The sequence below is a fragment of the Morchella sextelata genome (assembly GCF_020137385.1).
Source record: "Morchella sextelata strain SCLS chromosome Unknown scls_3, whole genome shotgun sequence".
In the NCBI taxonomy this organism is placed as follows: Eukaryota; Fungi; Ascomycota; class Pezizomycetes; order Pezizales; family Morchellaceae; genus Morchella; species Morchella sextelata.
Window position 1 is genome coordinate 1641626 of NW_025408618.1, and position 22977 is coordinate 1664602.

The following is a 22977-nucleotide window of genomic DNA, read 5'->3' on the forward strand; positions in this document are numbered from 1 at the left end:
TCATCCTTCATCTTCCCTTCCCCTTCCCCTTCCCCATCTCCCATCCCGATCCCCATCTTCCCTTGGGATGATGAACTGGAAGGTAACACTCGTACGAAATCTTTCAACGGTAAGCTACATGTGAACACTCGAGAACCGAGTACTACATTACATACATATCAATCTCAATAAAATTCTCGATGGATGGATGGAATGGAATTCTATTTTCATCATTCATCCAACCCTAAATGTGGGTGAGCGTGGACCATGGCCGTGTACTCTATTGCTGTTACCGTCCGTCAGTTCCCTCTTTTCAGTTTTTCTGTCTGTCTTTCCCATATACAGAAGTAATGCAGAAAAGTAATGTATGTTCTACTGCTTACAGGCTGCTGCCTCCCACACCAAAAATAATGACCTGCCTACAGGAGCGCACCAACCAGCTCCTCGCACACACCCTAGACGAGACGCTGAGCCGTGTTGCTGGGTTGGTACTGGGGTATCCATCCTCTATCTTGGGTTAACTGCGGCGAGATCGAGCTGTATCATTTCCGTACTCTACGATTCCTGCGCGCGTTCCGTTAGGAGGTTTCCCATCAATTACGTCCTGTCCGTGCTGCAACATGCTGCTCGCTTTCCGAAACTAACCTCCCAGCTGCCGTCGCCTTACAGCGCCACTGGTATCTGTTGCAAATCGCGGAGAGACATCTGAGACCTGTGTTGGGTGGACCTCAACAACGTCGGCGATTCGGAGCCCCTATGAATATCATTTCCATGATTGGCCGAATTCCAAGAAGAAGAAGAAACCCACCGTACGGAGAGACAACAATCGACGTCTGTCCGACCCTAGCACCGAGAGGGTCGTGCAGCCCACCTTGGGGTGTCTCCCCTCTGGTTTAACCTGTAAATCTTTTTTTCTTGAGAGGTGTAACACCAACGCAATCTCTGCACTGTAGGTCAGTCGTCAAACCTCCAAGGGCAACCTGGTTTTCTTTTAGCCCAGAACAATGTTTTGGCTGCAGTCCTTGTCTTGGTTGGCCAGATCAGGAGTTGATACCCAACAGATTGGAGTCGGACAATCGACAGGCAGCGCATTGACGGTAAGGGGGCTTGACTAGATATACTCTAGCTCGCGGTCATCGGGGGTGACGGATCCGTCATCGGCAGTTGAGATCTCGACACTCTGACCACTTGCCAGTGCCAAAGGTAGGAAAACGGTTTGCAAATTTAGAGGGAAGAAAAAAGCAACTCCCAGTCCCAAAAAAAAAGGGTCTAAAGCAAAAGGAATAAAAGGAAAAATATCATAGGGTACGCCAGAGACATACCGGACAGCGGGTGACTTGTCACTCAACGGGGTCAAGCGAGAGCCAGAAAGAAAGCTTTTTGATCGTTTTCTGTCATCCAGCTCTGCAGGCGACACTAGCACTTAGTGGAAAAAAAATGATTGACCCCTAAAGGGCTAGAGCCACCGTACATTATTATCATGTCCATGTTTAAATCCTCTGCATTGACCAGTACACTCAAACATTGCGGCAGAAGGATTCTCCCTGGACTCAAAAATAGCGAAAACATATTATTTGGACGAGGAGGGAGGGGGGTTGGTTGTTGCAATTGTAATTGACCACCCGGGATAGCGCCTATGACCAGACTACCCTGTTCGACACCTTGATAATAGCCGCTTGATCATTAACACATACATCCCGCAACTGAAAGCGTCCCCTGTCGTACATCAACGTCCCGGGGGTTTGGCAACCCCCTCCAAAATAGCACAACTTTATTACACATCTAGATTTTTGGATTTCATTCTTGGGTAGTGTTAACCTGACACTTGATGTCTGCATATAAGCTTGGACACTCCCGCCCTCCGTTTCGGTGGCCGAGTTTCTGGGTTCACCTCTGCGCTGTTTTATCATCCTACTTGCTGCTTCAGCTATTTGTATCTGGGTGAACACATACATAGGTATCCAGCCAGCATCATCACTCCGAATCTGTCTGCAGAGACCATTTTTCCACCCACACTTTTCCCATATCTACCCTACAGGGTTTTTTATTGCGCACCGTTGTGTGTTAACTCTGCAAGTTCCTTTCTAACAAGGCTCACTTGACGTACTACCACCTCCACCGAGTAACACCTCACCAAACGCTAGCGGTTCAGTCTGAATCTGGGTCACAACTAAGATCTGTGAGACACACATAATTGTCACTGCCCATCACACACTCTGCATATCACGTCACAGCTAGTCGTAGACCCACGTATCACGCAGCAGCTGCTCAAGACAGGAGAAATACCTGGCCGTTGTTCAGTTAGAGTTTCGGCACTTAAGCACTCAATTTTGTGTTGGTAAGAGGTGGAGCACAGGACAACAGCTGCCTATTAGCTTCATAAGAGTTTGACCTTTTTCTCGGGCTCGGACACACGCCAAGACTACGGTGGTTTGCTTCTTTACTTCCTCGCTCAGCCATCCCCCCGAAGTCAAGTCAAAATCCCGCCTATTAAGGTTACATAAACTTTCCCGGCTCCCCCGTTGTAAGTCTTTCCCCTGAATCTTTCCGCTAAAGCATACGCTGAAAGAATATAAGCCCAACTTCCCCCACCACCAACACTTTTCTCGACACATTTTCCCCTCAACGTCAACCAACACCTGAACGCCTGAACACCTGAACACACCTGAGCACCTGAACACCTAAGCACTCTAACAACACATATCCTCACTACCTTCAACAAGAACAATAACTTCATCCATCATGCAGCACAGACGTGGGCCATGGTCCGCACACGAGGACTCTCAATTACTCAACCTTGTTCAAATTCATGGACCTCACAACTGGGTTAGAATATCCCAGATGGTAACTTCACGGTCACCAAAGCAATGCCGGGAACGCTACCACCAGAATCTCAAGCCTACGCTCAACCACGAGCCCATCACACCCGAAGAAGGTGAACTTATTGAACGTCTCGTCGGAGACATGGGCAAGAGATGGGCCGAAATTGCTAGGCGTCTTCATGGCCGAAGTGACAATGCGGTCAAGAACTGGTGGAACGGTGGAATGAATAGACGAAGACGCCTGTGCATCCGCCAGAGATCCGAGTCTCACAACCCGGACCGCCGCTCCCACGAGCCAATGTCTCCATATTCGCCAAATACTCATTTCCACCCCCCCGGTCTTACTATCGATGTCAGCAGGAGGACTCTTGACGAGCCGTTGTCTTCTCCTGCTTTCTCTGATGGTTCTCGCGGCCAGACTCCATCTCTCATCTCGGACGCCAATTCCAACTTTTCAACCTCACCGAGACTGCCTGAGACACCTCTTACCGCCGAGAACGCCATCATACTTCCCCCGCTCAAGGATCTTTACCACGGGGAACGACGGGCCTCGATGCCTATTCTCAAGAGCGCTGCATCACTCCATATCCAGGAGCATTCAGCCTACACTCAGGACGATACCCGCCGGTGGGTGTCCAACACGGACAGCCGGAGGTCTCAGGATTACCACACACAATACCAGCAGCACTACGAAGTTCCCTCTTCGGATTTCCGCATGAAGCTCTCCAACTTGTGTTCATGAGTTTGGTTCACTCAAAAGAAGAAAAAAGAACACAAAAACACAATCATTACATTTTTCATTCTAACCTTACTTTTTATAATCGATTGGAAATTTACTTGGGAAATAAGGGATATTTTTCTTTGGGATTTTCTATTCATTTCGGTTTTTTCATTTTTTTTTTTTTATTCTGTGGAATATTTTATAGGATGTCCTTACGGCCGACCATTGTCATATAGCTCGTTTCGGGATCTCTTTTGTACTTGTTTTTATTATTTCTTTTGTACCATGGCTGGGTTTCTTGGGGGTTATAGTTTTACTTCATGGGATTATTCTTAGGGTAGGCATGGGCGGGGATTTCTCTCTGTTTTTATGGGCATTTCTTTTGGGGGGGTCTTTTTTATTTGTCTTCATCGACACCACTACTACTACCGTCATAATTTCCTTTTCTTGACTACTTTATCTTATTATATCATCACTCACCACCGTTGAACTTTATTTTTTACTTTTTTTTCCTTCATTTTGAAAATAGGACTTGCACTTGGAGGGAACGGCGTTTACAACTTCTCTTTGTCATTTGGGGAAACTACACTTTGGGCTTGGATGGGTGGGAGAGATATCTTGTGGAATTGCCTTGGTTCTGGTTTCTGAAGCCGAAAGAGTTAGTTTAGGGATTAAACTATTATTATTCCTTATTCTCTGATTGATTATGTTTTGTCATGGCTTTTTTAGGAATGAACTGCAGATCACGGGAGAGAAAAAACGGCCACTTTGAATCTTTCATGTTTCCTTTCGCTTGCCCGTTTCGTCAAGATAAGTTGGCGATCGAGCTAAGTATTCCGAAAAAAAAATCAAAGAAGCATGGGGCACTCCACTGACCAGGCCCAAGCCAGGTAAGCACTTTCTTTTTCTTTTTTCCTTCTAGAGAGCTAGCAAGGCATCGATCGAGAACTCGACGACCAACGAAGTTAGAAAGAGCCAGTTACCAGTAAGATTTGTTGTCGATCATTCTACCATTTGGTAGTTTTGGTTAGCAACCAAGCTCTCAATGTGACTACCAGACCCCATGGGTATAATTATTTATCCACCCCCTTTGTCTCGCTTCCTATTTTGAGATATTTGGCTTTATCCTGCTGCCGCCAGTTAGAAAGGAGAAAAAGAATACGAAAAGGGGGGGGGGGGGGGGTAATAGGTTGATTCTATCAATACTTACCATAGGGGGATTTCCAATTATTATTCTTGTGGATTTGGAACACGGGGAAGTTAGAACTCTAAGAGGCCGGCATCAAAAGAATGGCATGATTATTGCCGTTTTCCCTTTTCTTTTTCTCCTTGGTTCTCTCTTTTGAGACTTTCCAAACAGCCCAAACAGTGTCTAGATTATTAATTCTCATCGTTTTTGTGAGCAGGAGGGAGGGGTCTAAGTTCTATGGATATCTCTCAACACAGTTCTGCGATATGATGATGGCAAGGCCAGATGAAACCCGAGACACGCTGGCAGCTTGTGCATTTCGGGACTAGGTAGTTGTTTTTCACCGAACCACTCCTCGTAGGGAGAAATATGAAGAGAACTGTGTCTCAACAAACCTGTCTCTTTTCTCGTTGTATCCCACACTCTTCACCGGCGTGCGTACATACCACTGTATGATATATGCGGGTAGTGTGATCATGATCTTCTTCCCCACCCTCATTCTCAACCCTCCCACCTTGTGTGTCCAGGTTCCCAAACCTAGCCCTGGAATCGTCGCCGATTGGGGAACCAGGCTGCAGGAGTCCGTCTCTCTCTCTCCGCGCATCGGCTCTCGTTACCAAGTGGCCATACTATTGATTAGTTAAAAAGCAAATAAATAAAAACCGTCCAGATATGACATGGAGTTTGGCCCTTCACTGGTGGTCTTACTTTTTTTTTGCTCCAGTAGGTCAGAGGAGGAGGAAGAGGAGGGGGAAAAACAAAAGAGTCACAATGTTCGTTGGAAAGATGGGGACACACAGGACAATGGGAAATGACCACCCTCTGCTCTTTTATTTTTCCATTCCATTCCTATGCCGATGGTATGCATTTCTCTTGATTTCCCTTCCAACTTGTTGATCCACATGAGGATGGATTGTACATCGATTAGCGGGAGTCTTGTCAAACAGAAACCAGCGATTCTGATGCAATAGCCAACGCACCACCAACCTTGCCTGCCTCGCCCTACTTCTCTTCTCCCTCCAGGCCCTGCCACACCCCTCCATCTCCTTGGTCGTTGATGGGCAGAAGAAACAGTCTTTGAACGGCGAGTGCTCTAGCCCTGACCCCACCATAACCATGATGGACGTGTTCAGCGGATCGGAAGGAAGGCTTGATGTCAAGTTCCTTAGCGTCGCACTTTGCGTCTACGTAAGAACTGTGCTCCGAGCTTGGTCCGATGTCAGTGACAAAACCCAGCTGAACGTCTGAATTGTCCGTGTCTTGAAGTGCACCGAATCAGTTTACGTTGGAAACAACCCACCAAAGCGGTTAGCCTGGGACCATTGATTATCTCAAGATGGTTCTCGTCTCCGTCGTCCGCCTCCGTCTCCGAAGGATTAACGCACAGCATTGACCACTATGACGCTTATCATGACGACAAGGGAATTATGGTAGACAAAATGCCAAGGTAGATAATATTTTTTTTATATTTTATAATTAATCAAAAAAAAAAATGGTGATGGTTGTGGTTGTGGTGACGACGGCTGCTGTTCCCATTACTCCTGTTGATGGTTGTTGATACTGATACCGGTGGTATTGGGGGGCATGGATCGAACCCACTCTACTTCTTAGGAGTGCGATCTTGGGGGCCCAGATGCCGAGAAACCTGGTCGTGGATAAGAGATCTCTGGGTCTCTTTGGTTCAAATTACTTGCGCGTAACCTGGTGGATAATGTATGTGTACTCTATGTACATATATCCGTTCTAGGCTCTGCACATATTGGTACCATATAACCACCCCTGTGCTATATAATGGTTCTGTTCGCCGTCCTGGGGGGGGGGCTTTTTCCTTCTTGCTTTCCTGGGAACGCGCTGCGCTCGTAGCATCATCTAACATATCGCGCCAAATCGATCCACGGATTCGAGCCGTGTGGTCTCCAGGATTGGCTCTGCGCCCGGCCCGAGCATGGATCATGGATGATCACCCTCACTAATCTGGATGATGTGCGACCGTGAAATATTGGACTATTTTTAACCCCCATTATCAACCTCAGACAACAGCCACAGTTAATAGTGTATTTTTCGGCCTTTTTTCCCTATTCCTATTTTCTTTCTAAAGTTCAAGCCTTTCCTCGGAACAGTCTCCCTATCATGACTGGTGGTCCGTGTACGTCCCGAAGAACTTCTTGATAGGGATCTTAGCTGTGCTAATGTGTACCAAGATTCTGGACCAGTGCGTATTATTTATTTATTGTGTTGTGCACTTGATCTGCGTATTTGGAAGTTTCCGGGCGCATAATGGAAATGAGTGGATGAGAGTGTTTATCTGGGATTGATATATGCCGCTTATTATATTTAATTGAGCCATCCGAGTATTGAAACGGCGACCTGGAGATGGGGTAGAGGGAGGGCAGGGTATGTATGGGGATGGAATAGACTCTTGTTAATATTAATATATGCGCCGGAAGAGGGTAGAGTTGGGAGTACCGGCGCTCTGGTAGTAGCAAAGACTACGTTCTAGACCTTACAGACGCATGGCATTCTACCAAGTTTACCCGGCCGCAAGACCCTGATTCGCTTACATAACGTAACTGCAAGTTATGGCTGGTTGAGACTTCACAACCTCAACTTCACTCACATGCGAGAGCTCTTCTCTCACACCCCCTCCCTGTTCCACCTCATCCACCCCTCCTCTATCAAAATTACATACAGTTTTCTGTACCTCGTCGGTGCTGTGAGCTTTATCTTTTCTGTTTTTGGAACCTTTTCCCTCAATTCTCTCGTTCCCCACTTTTGTCATTTGCTTCCCTGTACGAAAGGTACCTCAGGATATACTCCCCTACCCACTCAATAAGGCTTCATCATGAACGCTGGAGGAGACGAACAACGGTAAGTGGGAGATTATTGGACTTATTTTTGTTGTCATGTTTCCCTTACGCCCCATGGTGGGACACGGACACGTTGCTTGTTCGTCGGGTTTGCAACCGCACCTGCTGTGTCAAAGGATTCCTTGAATGTTTACACATGAACATTACGCTGATATATGTGTTCCTTGGCTCTAAATAGTTGGCGTCAGCGGGGCCAACAACCGGCGCAACGATCGCAGGGCGGTGGGCAGCGAAGGAACAACAATCCCGGGGGGAACCCAAACAGCAACGGGAATGTCTGGCAGGGCCCAAATCAGCAGCAGCAGCAGCACCAACATCAGCAGCAACAACAGCAACAGGCAGCACAAGCTTACATTGATGCTCACGTGCCCGTTAGAGGGTTCAATGGGAAGGAAGTGGAGGATTTTCTGTTTCGTGGTACGTGCAAAACCGTTATTCTTAATCGTGTTTCGGCATACCGGAGATGACGAAAAGGTATCACCATAACTGGGATAGTATACCTAGAGCCTTGCCTCCGAGATATTTTGTTTATTTCCTTAACTTTTTTTCTTTTTTTTCTTTTTTCCTCAATTGATTTATTCCGTCTTGTTTTTTTCTCGCTACATTGGGTCCCGACTCATCGCGAATTTCGGCACATTTTATTTACCTTTCTACCCCACACCACACAAGTCCTGGATTATTCCCTTTGGGAAATCTGGGATGCCTTGGATCCGCTTATCCTTCACATATTGTCGATCATGCTTACGAACGTTTCTGTACAACCCTGCACCTTTATATGTTTTTTCTCTCTTTTCGTGCAACGTTGCGATGAAAGCGGTAGTTTTGTGTCATATTCACCGAAACCACGCTAGAGCGCTCTTTTTTGGATTTTGTTACGCTCTTGCATGTAGCATTGCGGCGGCGGCTATCTCTCCCTGCTACATGCCTTCCTGCTGTTGCCTGCAAGGCGTTATTGCGGCAGGGAGGTTTTTGGAGCTCGGGACAATTATTTTGCGCATTCCTTTATTGACCGGGATTATTTTCTCTTTTTTACAACATCCAATATGCATTGCCCAGATCTTAAACTGCCATTATAGGAAGTATTCGGCTAATAACATTTCTGAGGTTTGTAGCTTATGAGAAGGAAATGCAGGCGGCAAAGAATACGGGTGTTGATCAAAGTAAGTCTAGCCCTTCCCCTTCCAAGCTTACGGTTCTTCCATGAAACGTGCAAGGAATCGCCGGGATGTCAACGGCTTCATTCCCATGGCTGATGCCTCTTGAGAACATTTGGGATATCTCCCAGGTTTCAGTTGAATTTTGTAACACATAGTTGTTCTGACACCTGTGGCTAACGTGTTAAGGCCAAAAACCTATGATTTATAAGTCTGACAAGGACAAAGGCTGGTCGACACCAAAGAATGCTTGGGGAACTCGAGGTTTGCTTTATACCCCTCTTGGTTATCTGACGAAAATTGCATTGATATTTGTCATTGGGCACCGTTAATTGTACTGCACTGACTCTCTAGCAGCCAATGCGATGGCTTCCGGCGGCAACTTTTTGACTCAGCTCAAAAAGAGCCAAGCAGCTTTGCAGAACACCCCAAGGGATTAATTACCAGATATCGCGATAAAATTTGGAAATGAAAGGCAATCGGGGTGTTCTGTACTTTGTGGAGTTTTGGAAAAAGAAGTCTGGGCCCTTAGATGCCCATTTACAACGGAAATAATTAATTTTAGCTTTGCTTATGGCGCTTCCTGTCCCGGTGTTCTTGTTTTTTTTTTTTTTTTTTTGTACGGAATCACGGCTTTAAAAGTGTCCAGATAGACATAATAGGTCGCTCAGCAAAGTAGAGTGCTTGATTTTATCCGAAATCATATTTTGAACTAGTCATGATCCCCACGTAGCTGTGAATGGAGAGATTTCACTATCAAGTTTGGATTTGAATATTATTGGCTCCCGTGACTACGGATGCACTACTGCCATGGGAGGCATGCTCTAGTAGCTCGCGCTTTTCTTGTTGCCATGCAATAGAAAACCAATCAAAATCGGCCTGTCAATAATTGCTTATCCAATCAGCAGACCCCCGACCTACAAGCTTGGCGGCTGCGCGCTGTAGAACCTCCCATCGCGCCCTGCATTTTTCTCCCCAGACGCCACAAGCTAGAGTGCGGCAGCAAAAATTGGAATGATTTGATGCCCGAAGCTGTCGCGGATGTAACCACGGTGATAAGTGCTCCAGAAAGCTAGTTAGGTAGATACTAAGAACGCGAAAACAGGGGTGTAAATTAAATTCACCAATCCCCCTTGCGATAGGCTTACGCGAATTAAAAATCATTATCGGTAAAAGGCATTATGGATTCCTGTTTTGCCCTCCTGAACGAAGTTCAAAGATGTGTTATGTGTGGTGGCAAATATCTTCACAGCATAATATGTGGGAGCTGAGGTTCTCCTTGTGTCTTGTGTTACCATGGCTACAGGGGGAAAGGCGACGACGACTTCAGCTCCAGGAACAATTTTGGGAATTTTTTGCCAACAATTTTCCAAAAAGCGTTACCGGATAGAGCTGATACTGAAATGTCTGATATCTAACAACCTTTCAAATGTAAATTTTGATTAATACTAGCTAGGCTGCAGCCCATGTGTTATGAGTACTCGTGCTTACACAATGGAACTACCTAGACAATTGACAACCACGTCCACGTCTACCTTCAGAGTATTCCCAGTCCCAAGAGCTCTATAGCCAATGGCTTGCTTAAAGGGCGTGCTTTGACACGATCCACGAGTCTCACATATGAAGGATTTTTTTAGTCTCCCTTGTTCTCCTGAAAAGCGGCAATCATGGATAGGTCGAGATCCTAAAATGATCAATTGCGTGGGGGCTTCAAAGGACGTGAATGTCTGGCAATTTAAAACTTGACGCCTATCATGTACTAGACTGAGCCTACACAATTGCCAGCAGGCCTCCATATAGTGTTTTTGACTCGGGCTCAGACCCCATTGACTCAGGAAAGGCTGGGGGTAGCGACACAATTCAAGAGGGTGATTGGTTCCGTGAAGAATTTCGCCTGAGCTTTGCATTCTTGATATCCCTTGATATCTGATCGTCACCGTTCTGTAAGGGTTGATAACCATAGTCGAAAATGGAACTGTATTTGGAATACTCGTATGTAGTGGTCATATAAGGTGGCGTTTATGGGTTACACAATACTGAAGCTCCCTCTTGGCGCTCCGTCGAGTGATATTTTATGTTGCGGATGTGCCGGCAGATTCCGAGGAGAGTCCTTCGTACCACTCATCGAAAAGTATCTTCCTATATCAAATAAGTCCGCATTCTAGGTCACCGCTACTGCGAGAAAGTGTGCAACAGGTTTCAAGACCGTTTGGCTCACTGTCCTCATGACTTAGGTCAAAGAGGGTCAGAATATGGACCCCTGTATTGCTTGATATGCCAACGATTGGACTGATCGCCTGCCTAATATCAAATCCGCCGTTGGAGGGACACCAAATGTCTGGGTCTTAGGAAACCTAGTTTGAAAACGGCAGATGAGGGTCTACAGACTATCAAATGATATCACATCTCATGAAACCATGCGCAGTTAAGTATTGTGGAGGCACATTTGGCAGCTGAGTTCACCTTATCCGCCCCACCGTTTCCTTCCCACTAACGGTGTTGTGATTCACAATAAGTATATCCCACATCATTCACATCATTCACAAGGACGAGGGATACTCGGTGTAGCCAGAAGCAGTATGCATCAACTACCGATGGAGAGCAAGGCCCAGGAGTGGGCTAATGGAATAGAGTAAGCTTTACACGGCTTCACCAGACATGCATACATTACTTCATTATTACTCTTCCGCATCATGCATTTTCACTCTCCATCAGACTTTCATATGCATGAATTATCTGCTCTAACCGTATAATTAACTTCCAGACACACCCTCCACTAATAAGTAACGTTGCAGCAAGTAATGACATGACACTTTTCAGTGAAAAATACCGGGGACTATATCCAACTCCTTATTCCTCTCCATGTTTCGTCACACTGTGTTCATTCTTCTTAGCCAAGGCCAGGAATTTCTGACATCCCAATTTCGTAAGATCCTTCCCAGACAACTCCTTGTATCTCTTGACGATAAGGCTATATTTGTCCATGTTGGTAACTTCGGCTTCAGCTTGCTTTAGGAAAAGAAACTGCGCGAGTATCACCAAAATTAATAGTGTTCATAGATAATGAAGATGTCAAGGAAGTACTTCTTCATCAGTGAGTTCCGTATCACGATCCTTGAGCACCTTCTGATAGCGCAACCGCACAGCGGTCAAGGTCCTCTCGTTTCCCGGACCACCTGCTACATTAACAAGATTGGTGATGTCTTGCCAACCTTTTCCTTCTTTCTTCAAATGAATGATGAGATTATCTTCCTCGGTCGTCCAATTGCCTTTTTGCCCGATAGTCGATTTGGGTGCCTTGCGCCTTTTTTTCGTTGCTGGAGTAGAAGAAACGGCTTCTTCGTCCTCGGCATCTGCGCGATTTTACGCATTTAGTTTGAATGCATGGGTGATCCTAATCAAGTACCACCCAACTACAGGAAATACATGTATTCAACTTACCTCCTGGCTCACCACTCTCAGGCTCAGCTACTTCAGTCTTCACAGTTCTTTTCTTGGGCCGCGTTGACTTTTCATTACCACCGCTCTGGCCAGGATTCCCTGCTGAAGTATCATCTGTCTGATCCAACGCTTCGCTGGCGGCACGCTTCTTGCGGGCTTCAACTTTTTTTGACACGGGACGAGTTTTCAGAGGCTTTCTCTCCTGTTTGGCTCCTGCAGGAGAGGCACTAGGAGGAGGAGGGGAAGGGGCTGGCCCTTGGTCTTTTTCATCCTCCTCCTCCTCTTCGATGCCCGTATTGTCGGGTTCGGGCTTGACATTGGCAGAGTTGCCAGATTCGTCAATGGGATGGACGGATACTTGATTTTCTTCTTCGGCGTTCATCTTTTTGGTATGCTTAAGTTTCGATTAAAATGATCGACGTCTGAATATCCTAATATTGCCGGTCCAAGCAGCAGTAGACAGTGCATTGCAGTGCAGCCTTGCCATCCTTATAGATCTCCAGATCAGCTCTGCAGACCCAACAAAGGGGGCTACAAGCATCTCCCATTCTTCGTAACATGGATATTCAGCTACAGAATATTCCAGTCATTGGTAAATACCAACAATCTACCCCGTAACAAACTCTGGAGAGTTGTTGGTGATGCAGTAATGACTATACTCTATACATGGGTATAAAAAAAAAAGGGGGGGGGGGGGGGGGGAGGGTTGCAGAATACTACGCAGTCCAAAATAAAGTTTTCATATATGTTGGTCCACTAGCTTCACGAACAGTCATTTTTTAGCTTTACGCGAAACCACTTTTCCCACCTAATAAACACTCGTATTCGGGAATAGCTTGTGTGATCCCGTTGCGCATGGGTAGATCGAGGATCGTGCGCATCTGGTGATATGCTGTACGTAAAGCTTCAGCAATATTACAAGTGTGTGCAGAACCATTTGTTTGTCAATCCGACATTGATGAACGATCTGCTAGAGCGCTAGCTAGTGTAAATTGAGAAAACTGGATTTGCGGGCTGGGGTTTCAGTTCACTGGTTGGCTTCTTTGTTTTTCACCCACAACACAAAATTATGTGTCACATGTCAGTAATTTGGTAAGCCAATAGTCCAGAGAAAAGCTGCGCGTGTGCAAGGATACCGTATCCGCAGACAAGAGCACATGTTTCATTGCGTTGAGTAAGGACATAGTCCCAATAGCGTGGCCACCGAATGCCGAGTGATAATCAATGAATGTGTCACAAGATATGTAAAATGACCAATAACAGGAAACAACGTATCAAAACGTGGTATTGCACATAGCTATTGTCACTTCCGAGTTTTAGGGGGTTATCTCAGGTGCCTTATATAATCATTACAGAAAGTAGAGGCGTTTCACATCACGCAGACAGGCCGCCAAATCTGCAGCCAAGAAGTGTTTTTATGTGGGCTGGATGTTGTGCTCGATTAATGCATAGGGAACTACATGTAGTCACTCGACAGAGAAAGAGGGTAGAGAAACTACTTAGGTAGATCATCTAATCATATGATTATTCCTTAGTGAGAAAGGCAAAGTTGATGTGACTCAAAAAGAGACACTACATGTAATATAACATGGCTTTATCAATTGATAAGAATTGTCGTGAAATAATTTTATTATTCTTGATATAATTTTTATAATTCCCAAATGACCAATATGATGAAGATAATATCACTACATGTAGATAAGTTATACGTGTTTCGTATGTGGAAGGTTATCGAAACGACGACAAACATCCTCATCAAACTTTCTCCACGGCCCCCCTCTTTCTCTGTATATCGAAAGTCTTGATCTTCGTTCGAATAAGGTGTCTACTAAACCGTTTTCCTGACTTTGACCGTCTAAAAAAATCATTCATAATGGCCGTCTCCCTATTCAAATCAATGCTATCAACCGCCTGCACAAGAATTGCGGCCTAAGATTCCCCCCATAAGTTAGTTCCAACTTGCGTCTTAATAGGAAGAAGACACATACGTCTGCACCTGTCCAGGTAAAATCCAACTCCCTCAATATCACCTTTGAAACCTTATTGTATATCGCCACCTCAGTCCTCCTAGTACCCAAAATCCTAGCAAAATCCACAGAGACTTTCTGGACATTCTTACTCTCCTTCAGCAGATCACGAAGTACCCTCATTTCACCGTCTGTCCATCTCTTGTAACTTTCATCGCCCATATTACCATCTTCAGTATCACTCTCAATCTCCACAGGCTCGTCCTTCACGACAGAAAACCCCGTCTCAATCACATCATCATCATCATCATCATCCTCCTCCTCCTCCTCCTCTTCCTCCTCCTCGTCATCATCGTCATACTCACATTCAGCATAGAGCCTTTCACCAACATACGTACACACCGTTCTACTATTCCCGCCACCGCCGGTGATACCCCCAAACCCCACCCCGCCCCGCCTCTTGTGCTGCCTCCGAGCCGGCACGTCATCGGAATCGTCAATCTCATCAAAGGTCAAAGCAGTCCTTTTCGATCCGCCCGCAACATCAGTTGGCCTGTTATTCTCAAGCGCCAGCGGGAAGAGCGGAAACTGATCATTGACAGCAGACCAGTTTGGTGCGTCATAGTTGGTTTGAAACATCGGTTTTGGGCGTTTAACTATAGTCAGAATCTAGTTACAAGTGATGTGTGCGTGGGGGTTTATCTGATTGATGGGATGCGGCATGTTGGTTATATAACATCATATGAGATCGCGCATATGAGTGTATATATGGGCACATATGGGCGTATATGGGTGCATATAGATTCATATGCAAAGGGAATCTAGCTCTCCAGCTCTCTAGAGGTTCAATGATATTGAGATGGCTGGGTCTAGAGGATCTAGACAAGAAGACGAAAAAAGCAAGAACGTTCAGCGTTATTGATTGTTGTTGGGGATACATCAAACACTCTGTATGTAGATTTCTCTGAATTGGATTCCAAAGTGACATCACAAACAGCAAATATTTGGATTGACACAAACAGATTGACCACGAAGAGTCATCGGGAACGCTCACAGAGGTGTATGGATAGCTTGGAGGGTCCCCAATCTTCATGAAGTGCTCTATCACTCGTAATCATGAAATATCACTCGAGTGATGATCTCAACAACTTGGGGTATGAATTACTAAGCGAGAAATGCTGGGATGAGCTCTTCGCGGAAAATCGTCGACGTTCGACGTGTCAAGTATGTAGCGGCAGAGCTAAAAGGTATAATCACAGTAGCTATATAGGCTTTGGAAAATAATATAAGATAGAATTCGTATTGGTAACTAATAAAATACAAGTAATGCAGGCTTAAACGCCAATTGAAACAAACAAATGACCGAAAAAGAACGCGAACCAGACTTTCACTGCCCACCAAACAATGTTAATATAGAAAGACGCGTCGTTACTGCCCTCCAAAACCATTCTTTAGTTTATATGCCAGTGAAGATAGGGATATATAAATCCCATTCCAGGATGCACATCCGCGCGTCGTCATGTTTCGATTGTCGGGGTATATATTAAAGTAGATTATGAAACAAGAGATATAGCTGAGGGGGTTGCATTGTACAGATGCTTGTAGTCGTGAGACCGACCTGCATAAAAAAAGGTAGCATAACATTTCCTCATCCTTGTAAGTATATTTTTAATATTAATAATAGGTAAGACGCGGAATGTAAAACCGCAAGTGTTTGGCTTTATTATTTTCGTAGGACCATCATTTTGTATTTGTGATCATGATGCTTTAGCCATTTTAGCCTGCGCTTTGGCCTCGCTATAATCTCGTTGATATTGATACGTTTTTAGGCCTGATTGATATATATTGATATTTATATTTTTTGAACAACGAACGCCATCGAATTATTGTGTTGTCTCGGTCTGTGCTAATGACCGAAAATTGTGCAGAAATTGAACAAAGGAAGACATCGCTTGTTGATAATACTGATTGAGCAACGACGTGCTGTCGCTCTTTGTCTACGGGTGGCTCAATGCGAGTTGTATCATCAGCTCTCGATTTTGCGAGAGTGGGTACCTTTTTGATGATGGGCGACGACGATGATGACTCTGGAACAAGAGAGAAGATTCTGAGCTATCTAATGAGTTGACCATTGACTGCAATTCGCTGTGACCACATAACGTTGAATGTTGCTAAAAGAAATATCTGCCGTATCCTTTGTACTAATTTTGACCAAACACCGAGGATTATTGAATGTTTCCTTGACGGCCACAGAATAGCGCTTAAAATACTGGGTCCAAAATAATAAAAGAGTTTCCAGACTCGGCGACAAAGAGAATCGATCCTTTATATGGACGTGTATACGATTGAGTTACTGTGGGCGAGTTCAAGCGAACGATGCGGAACAAGATGTTGAATCACGAAGTTGACCAATTGGATACGGCGAAGACGAATACAGGACGGGTCGATTAAGGGAATGGCGATTACCTGGCGGGTATAAGCCGAGCCTCCAATTTGAGAAGTCGGCCTGATTCCCGGCAAGGATATCATGTTTTTGTTTTTGTTTTTTTTGTTTATGGTTTATGATTGTGATACGAAAATTTGTTCTTCGAGTGGACCGATGCCGCCGAAACCTCGCGTTGATTGATAGATTGAATTTTTTTTTGAAGACGGCCGCCGCAGTGCAGATAGTCGCCTCGTTGTTCCCAAAACACAGATCGAGTCGAATTGATCCAGCTGTGCGGTTGTGCCGAAAGCTAAAACCCCCCCCTCCCTCATGAACATCCACCACATTTTAAGCCACCAAGAACAAAAACTACAAGATACCAAGCAATGACAAGAGGAAACAAGTAATTAAGAAATACAGCGTAAAAATGAAGAAATAACAAGTTATCAGGGGGAAACATCAACACAGACAGCAGTACACGTCGTATTAATTTTTGGAGTACGAACGAAAAGAGAAGTTGTCACACATTCACGGGCAGATTCTGTTAACCACAGCACATAGATTTACCTCCTGTAGCTGCGGTCATCGCGGGGATCATCACGATACCCACCATAACCTCCTCTGCCACCGCTCTCGCTGCCAGCAGGGGGAACGGCAGGCTCAGCAGCGGCAGTTCGGGAGTAACCAGGCTCACGCTCGGCATAGCTGGTGTATCCCGGCTCCCTTGGAGCGCGGCGGTCCTCACGAGTGTAGCGATCATCGCCACGGCTTGATGCATAACGATCCACGCCACGGGGAGGGGGGTAGTCATCACGGGGCTCACGAGAGCGGTAGTAGCGGTCGCCACCACGACCATCACGATCATCGTAGCGTGAAGAGTAGCCACGGTCATACTCATCGTAGCGTCCACCACGAGGAGGGTAACGCCCGCCGCCACGGTCATCATAACGTGGAGGTGGGGGTCCACGGCGGAAATCATCTATAAAAAATCAATTCGATGTTCAAAGTGTTTACAGAAGGGTGAAAGTTTACCTCTCTTGGGTGGTCCAAAGTATTTCCCTGGAGTTGGCGTTCTGGGACGGCTTCTCCTGGCCTTCTCGATGCTCAAGGTTCTACCCTCGAAGACCTCGCCTTGCAAGCCCTCCTTAGCGCCGTCGGCCTGCTCAAGAGTGGCCATCTTGACGAATCCGAATCCACGGGACTCCTTGGTGTGAGGATCCAACATGATCTGGCACTTCTCAACCTCACCATACTTGGCGAAGAGACGGGTTACGTCATCTTCAGTAAGACGAGGATGGATTCCAGTCACGAAAAGGTTGGTACCAGTGTTGGTGGCACCATCAACTGGTGAGCCGCCATTTCCGCCACGGTGACCACCGCGTTCAGACGTGTTTGACGCTGTGTCAAGAGCACGGCGGTCATCAGGTCTTGACTCTGGTGGAACGGAGCTATGTAACAAACCAGTCAGCATGATGAATAATGATGATATAAAGCTAAGAAAAAGATGATGTACCGTTCGCCCCTACCCCCAGGGGACGCGCTTCTAACGCGATCACGCCTGGGAGCCGAATCTCCGCGTCTGCCTCTAGGAGAAACAGAACGCTCGTCGCGCTGGTACTGCTCTCTGTCCTCTGTTTTTGGTTAGCTTTACGCGTCCACATTTAAATAGTTTTTTGTATGCGGGTTTAGAAAAACAAGGCTGAACGACAACAAACAACAAGTACGTGTCTGCATATTGCAAAGAAGCCGAAAGAAAGAAAAGAAAGCAATAATCATAACATACCATCGTATCCACGGCTTTCGTTTTCGTAATCCATAGTCATCAAACAGTTTAGGGGAGCTTATTTTTCTGTTTGCGTTGTACAAAGGGGTTGTTGCGGGCGAAGTAAAAAAAAATGAGAAAAAAATCGGGTTGTCTGATGGGGTATAGAGGGCGGTGGAGGTGATGAAGAAAGAAAAAAGGATGGTCTGCCCCAAGGATGAGAACAGAAGGGAGAGAGAGATGATGGAAGAATGAGAGAGGAATGCTAGGAAGGAAGGGAAGGAAGGGGGAGAAGAAGAAGAAGGGAGGCGGCGAGGGAAGGAGCGATGGGAGATGAGCAGGTGGCAAAGAAAGGGATACGATACATCCGCGTTCGCCTGCCTAGCCACCACGGCCAGGCCAGCAGCACAACCACCCTTCTTTCATTTTGGCAGGGTTGCGCCCTACGGAACGAATGCATTGCTGACTCCAATAGAAAGTGCAGTAGAATAAATGCTCATGTTTTTCTAGAAACACTTGAGCTTAAGGCAAGCAATCATGTGGGGCAATCTGCTATCTGCTGCCCGATATCAAAAACCTTAATTCCCTATCGTCTGTCTCGCTGGAGGTGCTGTTCCCTTTTGGTAGAGGGCCTTTCTCTCTGGTTGACACCCACGTTGTCAAGGAAACAATCTCGCCATTTCGAGCCTGGGAACGATATCACATTCTATTGGCATGAATACAGATAGAATGCCTTGCGATTTCTCCGACTAGATGAGGATAAAGGGGTTTTTCTTTAGGTTTCCTATGTTTGCCCCTGTTTGCGATATCCGCTGCAAGATGTGTAAATACATTGCTTGGAAGCCGCCCCACCTGTCTCCAAATCTCCTGGGGAATCGAAAGATGGGTGGGGGGGCAAACAACCAGCAGGAAGAACGGCATTTCTAAAATCCGCTTGGTTTTATCGATAACGCCGATGCCAACATCAGATCATCCCCATCAAACCATCAAAACCCAAACAGCACCCAACCTCTTGAAACTCCAAAAGCTGCCACGTTAGCCTGACTAATAAGGCTTAGTCTAGAATCTCCCAGGTACACAAGGCATATGAGATACGATAGGGTACAGCAACAAACAGGTACACCCGTGGGCGTTCCTGAAGATCAGTCCAATCGTTTTTGACGATTGAGATTTGGACCGAGACAGGAACGAACACACGTTCAGTCGTCCACTTGACAATCCACCCTCCAACCCCCGGAGTTCAAACCGCACCCCACCCCTTCGCACATGACGAGTGATAGCGGGTGAGTCTACAGTATAGCTCTGACTAGTGTTTCGTCTATTCAACAAGGCTTAGTTAGCCTTGCTGATGACGATCAAACACGCTCATCTAGGAGGAGCTCATGCGTAGTGTAAATCGGGATATGAGAAAAGTTTCTTATCGATCTTGCCAGCAGCATTTCGTGAGATGATTGGCCCCGGGAGCTCGAGTTTGTTTATTCGAGCAGAAATGGCAGCCTTATCGACTGTTACAGATTTTCTGATGCATACGTCAGACAGTCACGTCAGGTCAGGTTGTGAATTAAGGTCAACCCGGCACTTCTGATACAGCACTTCTGGTACCCGGGACTGGTGTCCAGGACCTAAACGTTTAAAGTCGCAGAATTAAGAAAGGGCCAACCTGATACAGCACTTCTGGTATCTGGGACTGGTGTCCAGGACCTAAAAGTTCAAAGTCCTAGAATTAAGAAAGGGCCAACCTGATATAGCACTTCAGGTACCCGGGACTGATGTCCAGGACCTGAACGTCCAGAGTCCCAGACTCAAGAAACGGCCAACTAGAGCGCAGACCTACGAGGTCATGCAAATTAAAAGCATTTCCCCATAAGAATATTGGGATGAAGCAAAAGCTCGAATCTTGGCAGGATGGACTTCTGTGTGGAGTGGGAAAAGTCGACAGGCACCCGCTGTTCACCACAAAACGATTAAGGATCCTCCCGCCCGCCCCCATCATGCGATATGTACATACCTCATTAGAGCGGGCCCTGACAGGATGAATCCATCTACCGTACCACGGTTTTGGGATTCCCCCGCAATTCTCGCTTAAGCTTAAGCTTAAAAGATTTTAAGATGCTCTTAATTGGCTTAGCTACGTAAATGCCCATCCCAGGTATGTCTCATCACCACCACCACATTTTTATGGACGATCAATCATTGCACAGAGCTACATATCAAAAGAAAAAAGAAAAAAAAAAAAAAAAAAAAAAAAGAACCGACTTTTGAACGCCAATAGGAAATTATCATACAAGATGCCCCACATTACTGCCAACTATTTCTCTACGGTAATCTTCTTCTTGCTCCTGCCCATGCCATTGGCACTATCCATCAACTTCCTCTTCCTCTTCCCATTCTCGTTCCTGCCCTCCTCAATGTCCATCTTGGCCATCCTCCTCTTCTCCGACACCTCCTGCAGCGTCTCCCGCACCACCCGCCCCTCAAGCGACACGCCCGGCTCATCCACATACTCCTCCATCTTCTTCCCCGTCCGCTGCTCAATCGCCTCCACCAGCTTGATATCATACTGCGTCACAAACGTGATCGCCTCGCCCTTCTTCCCCGCACGCGCCGTACGCCCGACCCTATGGATATAGTCGTCCGGGTCCCTGGGCACATCAAAGTTCACCACCAGCTCCACAACGGGAATATCAAGCCCTCTCGACGCCACATCCGTCGCCACCAAGATCCTCGCCGCCTCCGCCCGAAACCGCCCCAACGAATCCGTGCGCTCGCGCTGCGGCAGCTCCGAATGCAGCGGCGTCACCCGGTGCCCCAGCAGCTTCAGCGTATGCGTCAGAAGGTTCGCCGTCGCCGTGCGGTTCGTGAAGATGATGGCCGACTTGCCCTCGTTCCCGGGCGTGCTCAGCAGCGTGTGCAGATACGCTTCCCGCGTGTACGGCACAAGCAACATATACCGCTGCGTGAGCGTCGCGGGAATGGCCAACTTCTCCGTATCCACCTCACACACAAACACCTCCCTCCTTCCCTCGCGCCGCTCCATCTCCTTCAGCGCACGCACCTCCTCCGTGACCGTCGCCGTAAACAGCAGCGTCTGCCGCCCCGCACCCACGCCCGCCGGCGGCACCGCACCAAGACACTCCTCAAGGTCGCTCGCAAACGTCTCACTCAGCAGGCGGTCGGCCTCGTCAAGGACCACAAACCGCACCCGCCGCAGCCCGCAGACGGTGTCCTCGCCCGAGCTGCGTATGTGGTCCGCTAGGCGGCCGGGCGTGGCAATGACGATGTGCGGGCGGGTCGCGAGGGCGATGGCCTGCGCGCGCATGTCGGTGCCGCCGATGAGCAGGCAGATCTTGAGGTTCTGGGGCGCGCCGAGGGCCGTAAGCTGCTCGGCGATCTGGAGGGCGAGCTCGCGCGTGGGCGTCAGGATGAGGGCGAAGATGCCGGTGGGGTCTTCGGACCAGCGGTGGAGGATCGGGGCGGCGAAGGCGATGGTTTTGCCGGAGCCCGTGCGGGAGCCGCCGATGCAGTCTTTGCCTGTAGGGTGCGGTGTTAGCTGTAGTCCATGGAGAGTGCTCTGGAGATAGGTGTTGAGGGAATACCTTCGAGGATGGGCTGGATGCAGGCTGCCTGAATGGCCGTGGGTTTGCGGATTGCCATGGCGCCGAGGGAGTCGACGAGCCATCTGTCGATGCCGAGGTCGGCGAAGCTCTCGGGTGTTTTTGTGGAGTCGGCCATTTTGTGTATTCTGCTGCTGTGGGAGTTGCGTGCAGAATTGCGTGAGACAGGTCAATGATAGTATTTTTTTTTCATCTCGAGGTAAAAATTTGAGAGGTGCAAGTGCAAGTGCGGCTCTGCTGCAGAGCTGCGGGTTGCGGGGCTTGGCTGCCTAACCGCAAGCGGGCAGGACTGGGAGCTTCTCGGGGAGAGCAGAGAATCTGGTATGGCAGTTGAGTGTGCATAGCGGTCATGGCAGCCTGCTTGCGATGCTTGTTTGCATTCTACACTGTTCTAGAAATAGACTCTGCGCATGGCAGAGAAATCCACATGCAATCGTAGCAAAGGGCAGAGCTGTGCCCTTGGGGCGTGTGTTTCACATGTGTGGCAGAGTGCATACACGTGCTCAGCCACACAGCGCCGATGCCAAGCAGCCGTCCTCGTCTCTGCAAGGCCTGGCTGTCTCTTTCTTGCTTCTGCTGCTGCCGTCTCCAGCTTTTCTTACATCACGGTGTTTGTTCTGCTCGACGTCTTCCTCTGCTGCTACTGCTGCTGCTGCTGAATACAATACAATCGTCCAACACCCCGCGTATCAGCATCTCCAGGCCCAGGTCGTGTCTGTCTCGCCAGGTTTGCCGCCCCCCTCCTCCTCCTGCTCCCCACGTTCTGTTCTCCTGAGCGAGCCCTCGGCTTCTCTGTCCTTCCGCTCTGCCCGTCCCCCACCACAGCACAAGTCCACAAGCAAGGCAAGCGAGCAAACAGCCAGCTTGCGTCACTCGCCCTCGCCCTCGCCCTCGCCCTCGCCCTCGCCCTCGCCCTCGCCCCGCCCTCGCCCTCGCCCCGCCCTCGCCCTCGCCCTCACCCACAACCCGCCCATCTCCATAGTAGTAAACACCAAGCTAACCTACCCGCCCCACAGCCCGTCACTCAGTCCGTATA

At 47.5% G+C, this 22977-nt stretch overlaps 7 protein-coding genes across 7 annotated transcripts; 2 read left to right on the forward strand and 5 right to left on the reverse strand.

Annotated features, from left to right (window-relative positions):
- On the reverse strand, positions 1-1071 carry H6S33_009258 (uncharacterized protein; the record flags this gene model as incomplete). Its single annotated transcript, XM_044840634.1, has 8 exons — positions 1-100; positions 156-200; positions 259-265; positions 363-394; positions 534-543; positions 625-733; positions 788-893; positions 947-1071. 8 exons carry the CDS (start codon positions 1069-1071, stop codon positions 1-3), a joined length of 534 nt encoding a protein of 177 aa, XP_044698073.1.
- Positions 1072-2721: 1650 nt separating this feature from the next.
- Positions 2722-3543, forward strand: H6S33_009259 (uncharacterized protein; the record flags this gene model as incomplete). Its single annotated transcript, XM_044840635.1, has 1 exon — positions 2722-3543. The coding sequence occupies one exon, from the start codon at positions 2722-2724 to the stop codon at positions 3541-3543; it is 822 nt and encodes a 273-aa protein (XP_044698074.1).
- Positions 3544-7553: 4010 nt separating this feature from the next.
- H6S33_009260 (uncharacterized protein) lies at positions 7554-9172 on the forward strand (the record flags this gene model as incomplete). The annotated part of the gene is made up of 5 exons (XM_044840636.1): positions 7554-7579; positions 7757-7995; positions 8691-8738; positions 8922-8996; positions 9090-9172. The coding sequence occupies 5 exons, from the start codon at positions 7554-7556 to the stop codon at positions 9170-9172; spliced, it is 471 nt and encodes a 156-aa protein (XP_044698075.1).
- Positions 9173-11582: 2410 nt separating this feature from the next.
- On the reverse strand, positions 11583-12555 carry H6S33_009261 (uncharacterized protein; the record flags this gene model as incomplete). The annotated part of the gene is made up of 3 exons (XM_044840637.1): positions 11583-11756; positions 11817-12085; positions 12174-12555. The coding sequence occupies 3 exons, from the start codon at positions 12553-12555 to the stop codon at positions 11583-11585; spliced, it is 825 nt and encodes a 274-aa protein (XP_044698076.1).
- Positions 12556-13928: 1373 nt separating this feature from the next.
- Positions 13929-14779, reverse strand: H6S33_009262 (uncharacterized protein; the record flags this gene model as incomplete). The annotated part of the gene is made up of 2 exons (XM_044840638.1): positions 13929-14102; positions 14162-14779. 2 exons carry the CDS (start codon positions 14777-14779, stop codon positions 13929-13931), a joined length of 792 nt encoding a protein of 263 aa, XP_044698077.1.
- A 2349-nt stretch (positions 14780-17128) lies between these two features.
- H6S33_009263 (uncharacterized protein) lies at positions 17129-18388 on the reverse strand (the record flags this gene model as incomplete). Its single annotated transcript, XM_044840639.1, has 4 exons — positions 17129-17544; positions 17598-18013; positions 18079-18196; positions 18349-18388. 4 exons carry the CDS (start codon positions 18386-18388, stop codon positions 17129-17131), a joined length of 990 nt encoding a protein of 329 aa, XP_044698078.1.
- A 2247-nt stretch (positions 18389-20635) lies between these two features.
- H6S33_009264 (uncharacterized protein) lies at positions 20636-22059 on the reverse strand (the record flags this gene model as incomplete). The annotated part of the gene is made up of 2 exons (XM_044840640.1): positions 20636-21858; positions 21924-22059. The coding sequence occupies 2 exons, from the start codon at positions 22057-22059 to the stop codon at positions 20636-20638; spliced, it is 1359 nt and encodes a 452-aa protein (XP_044698079.1).
- Positions 22060-22977: the final 918 nt, after the last annotated feature.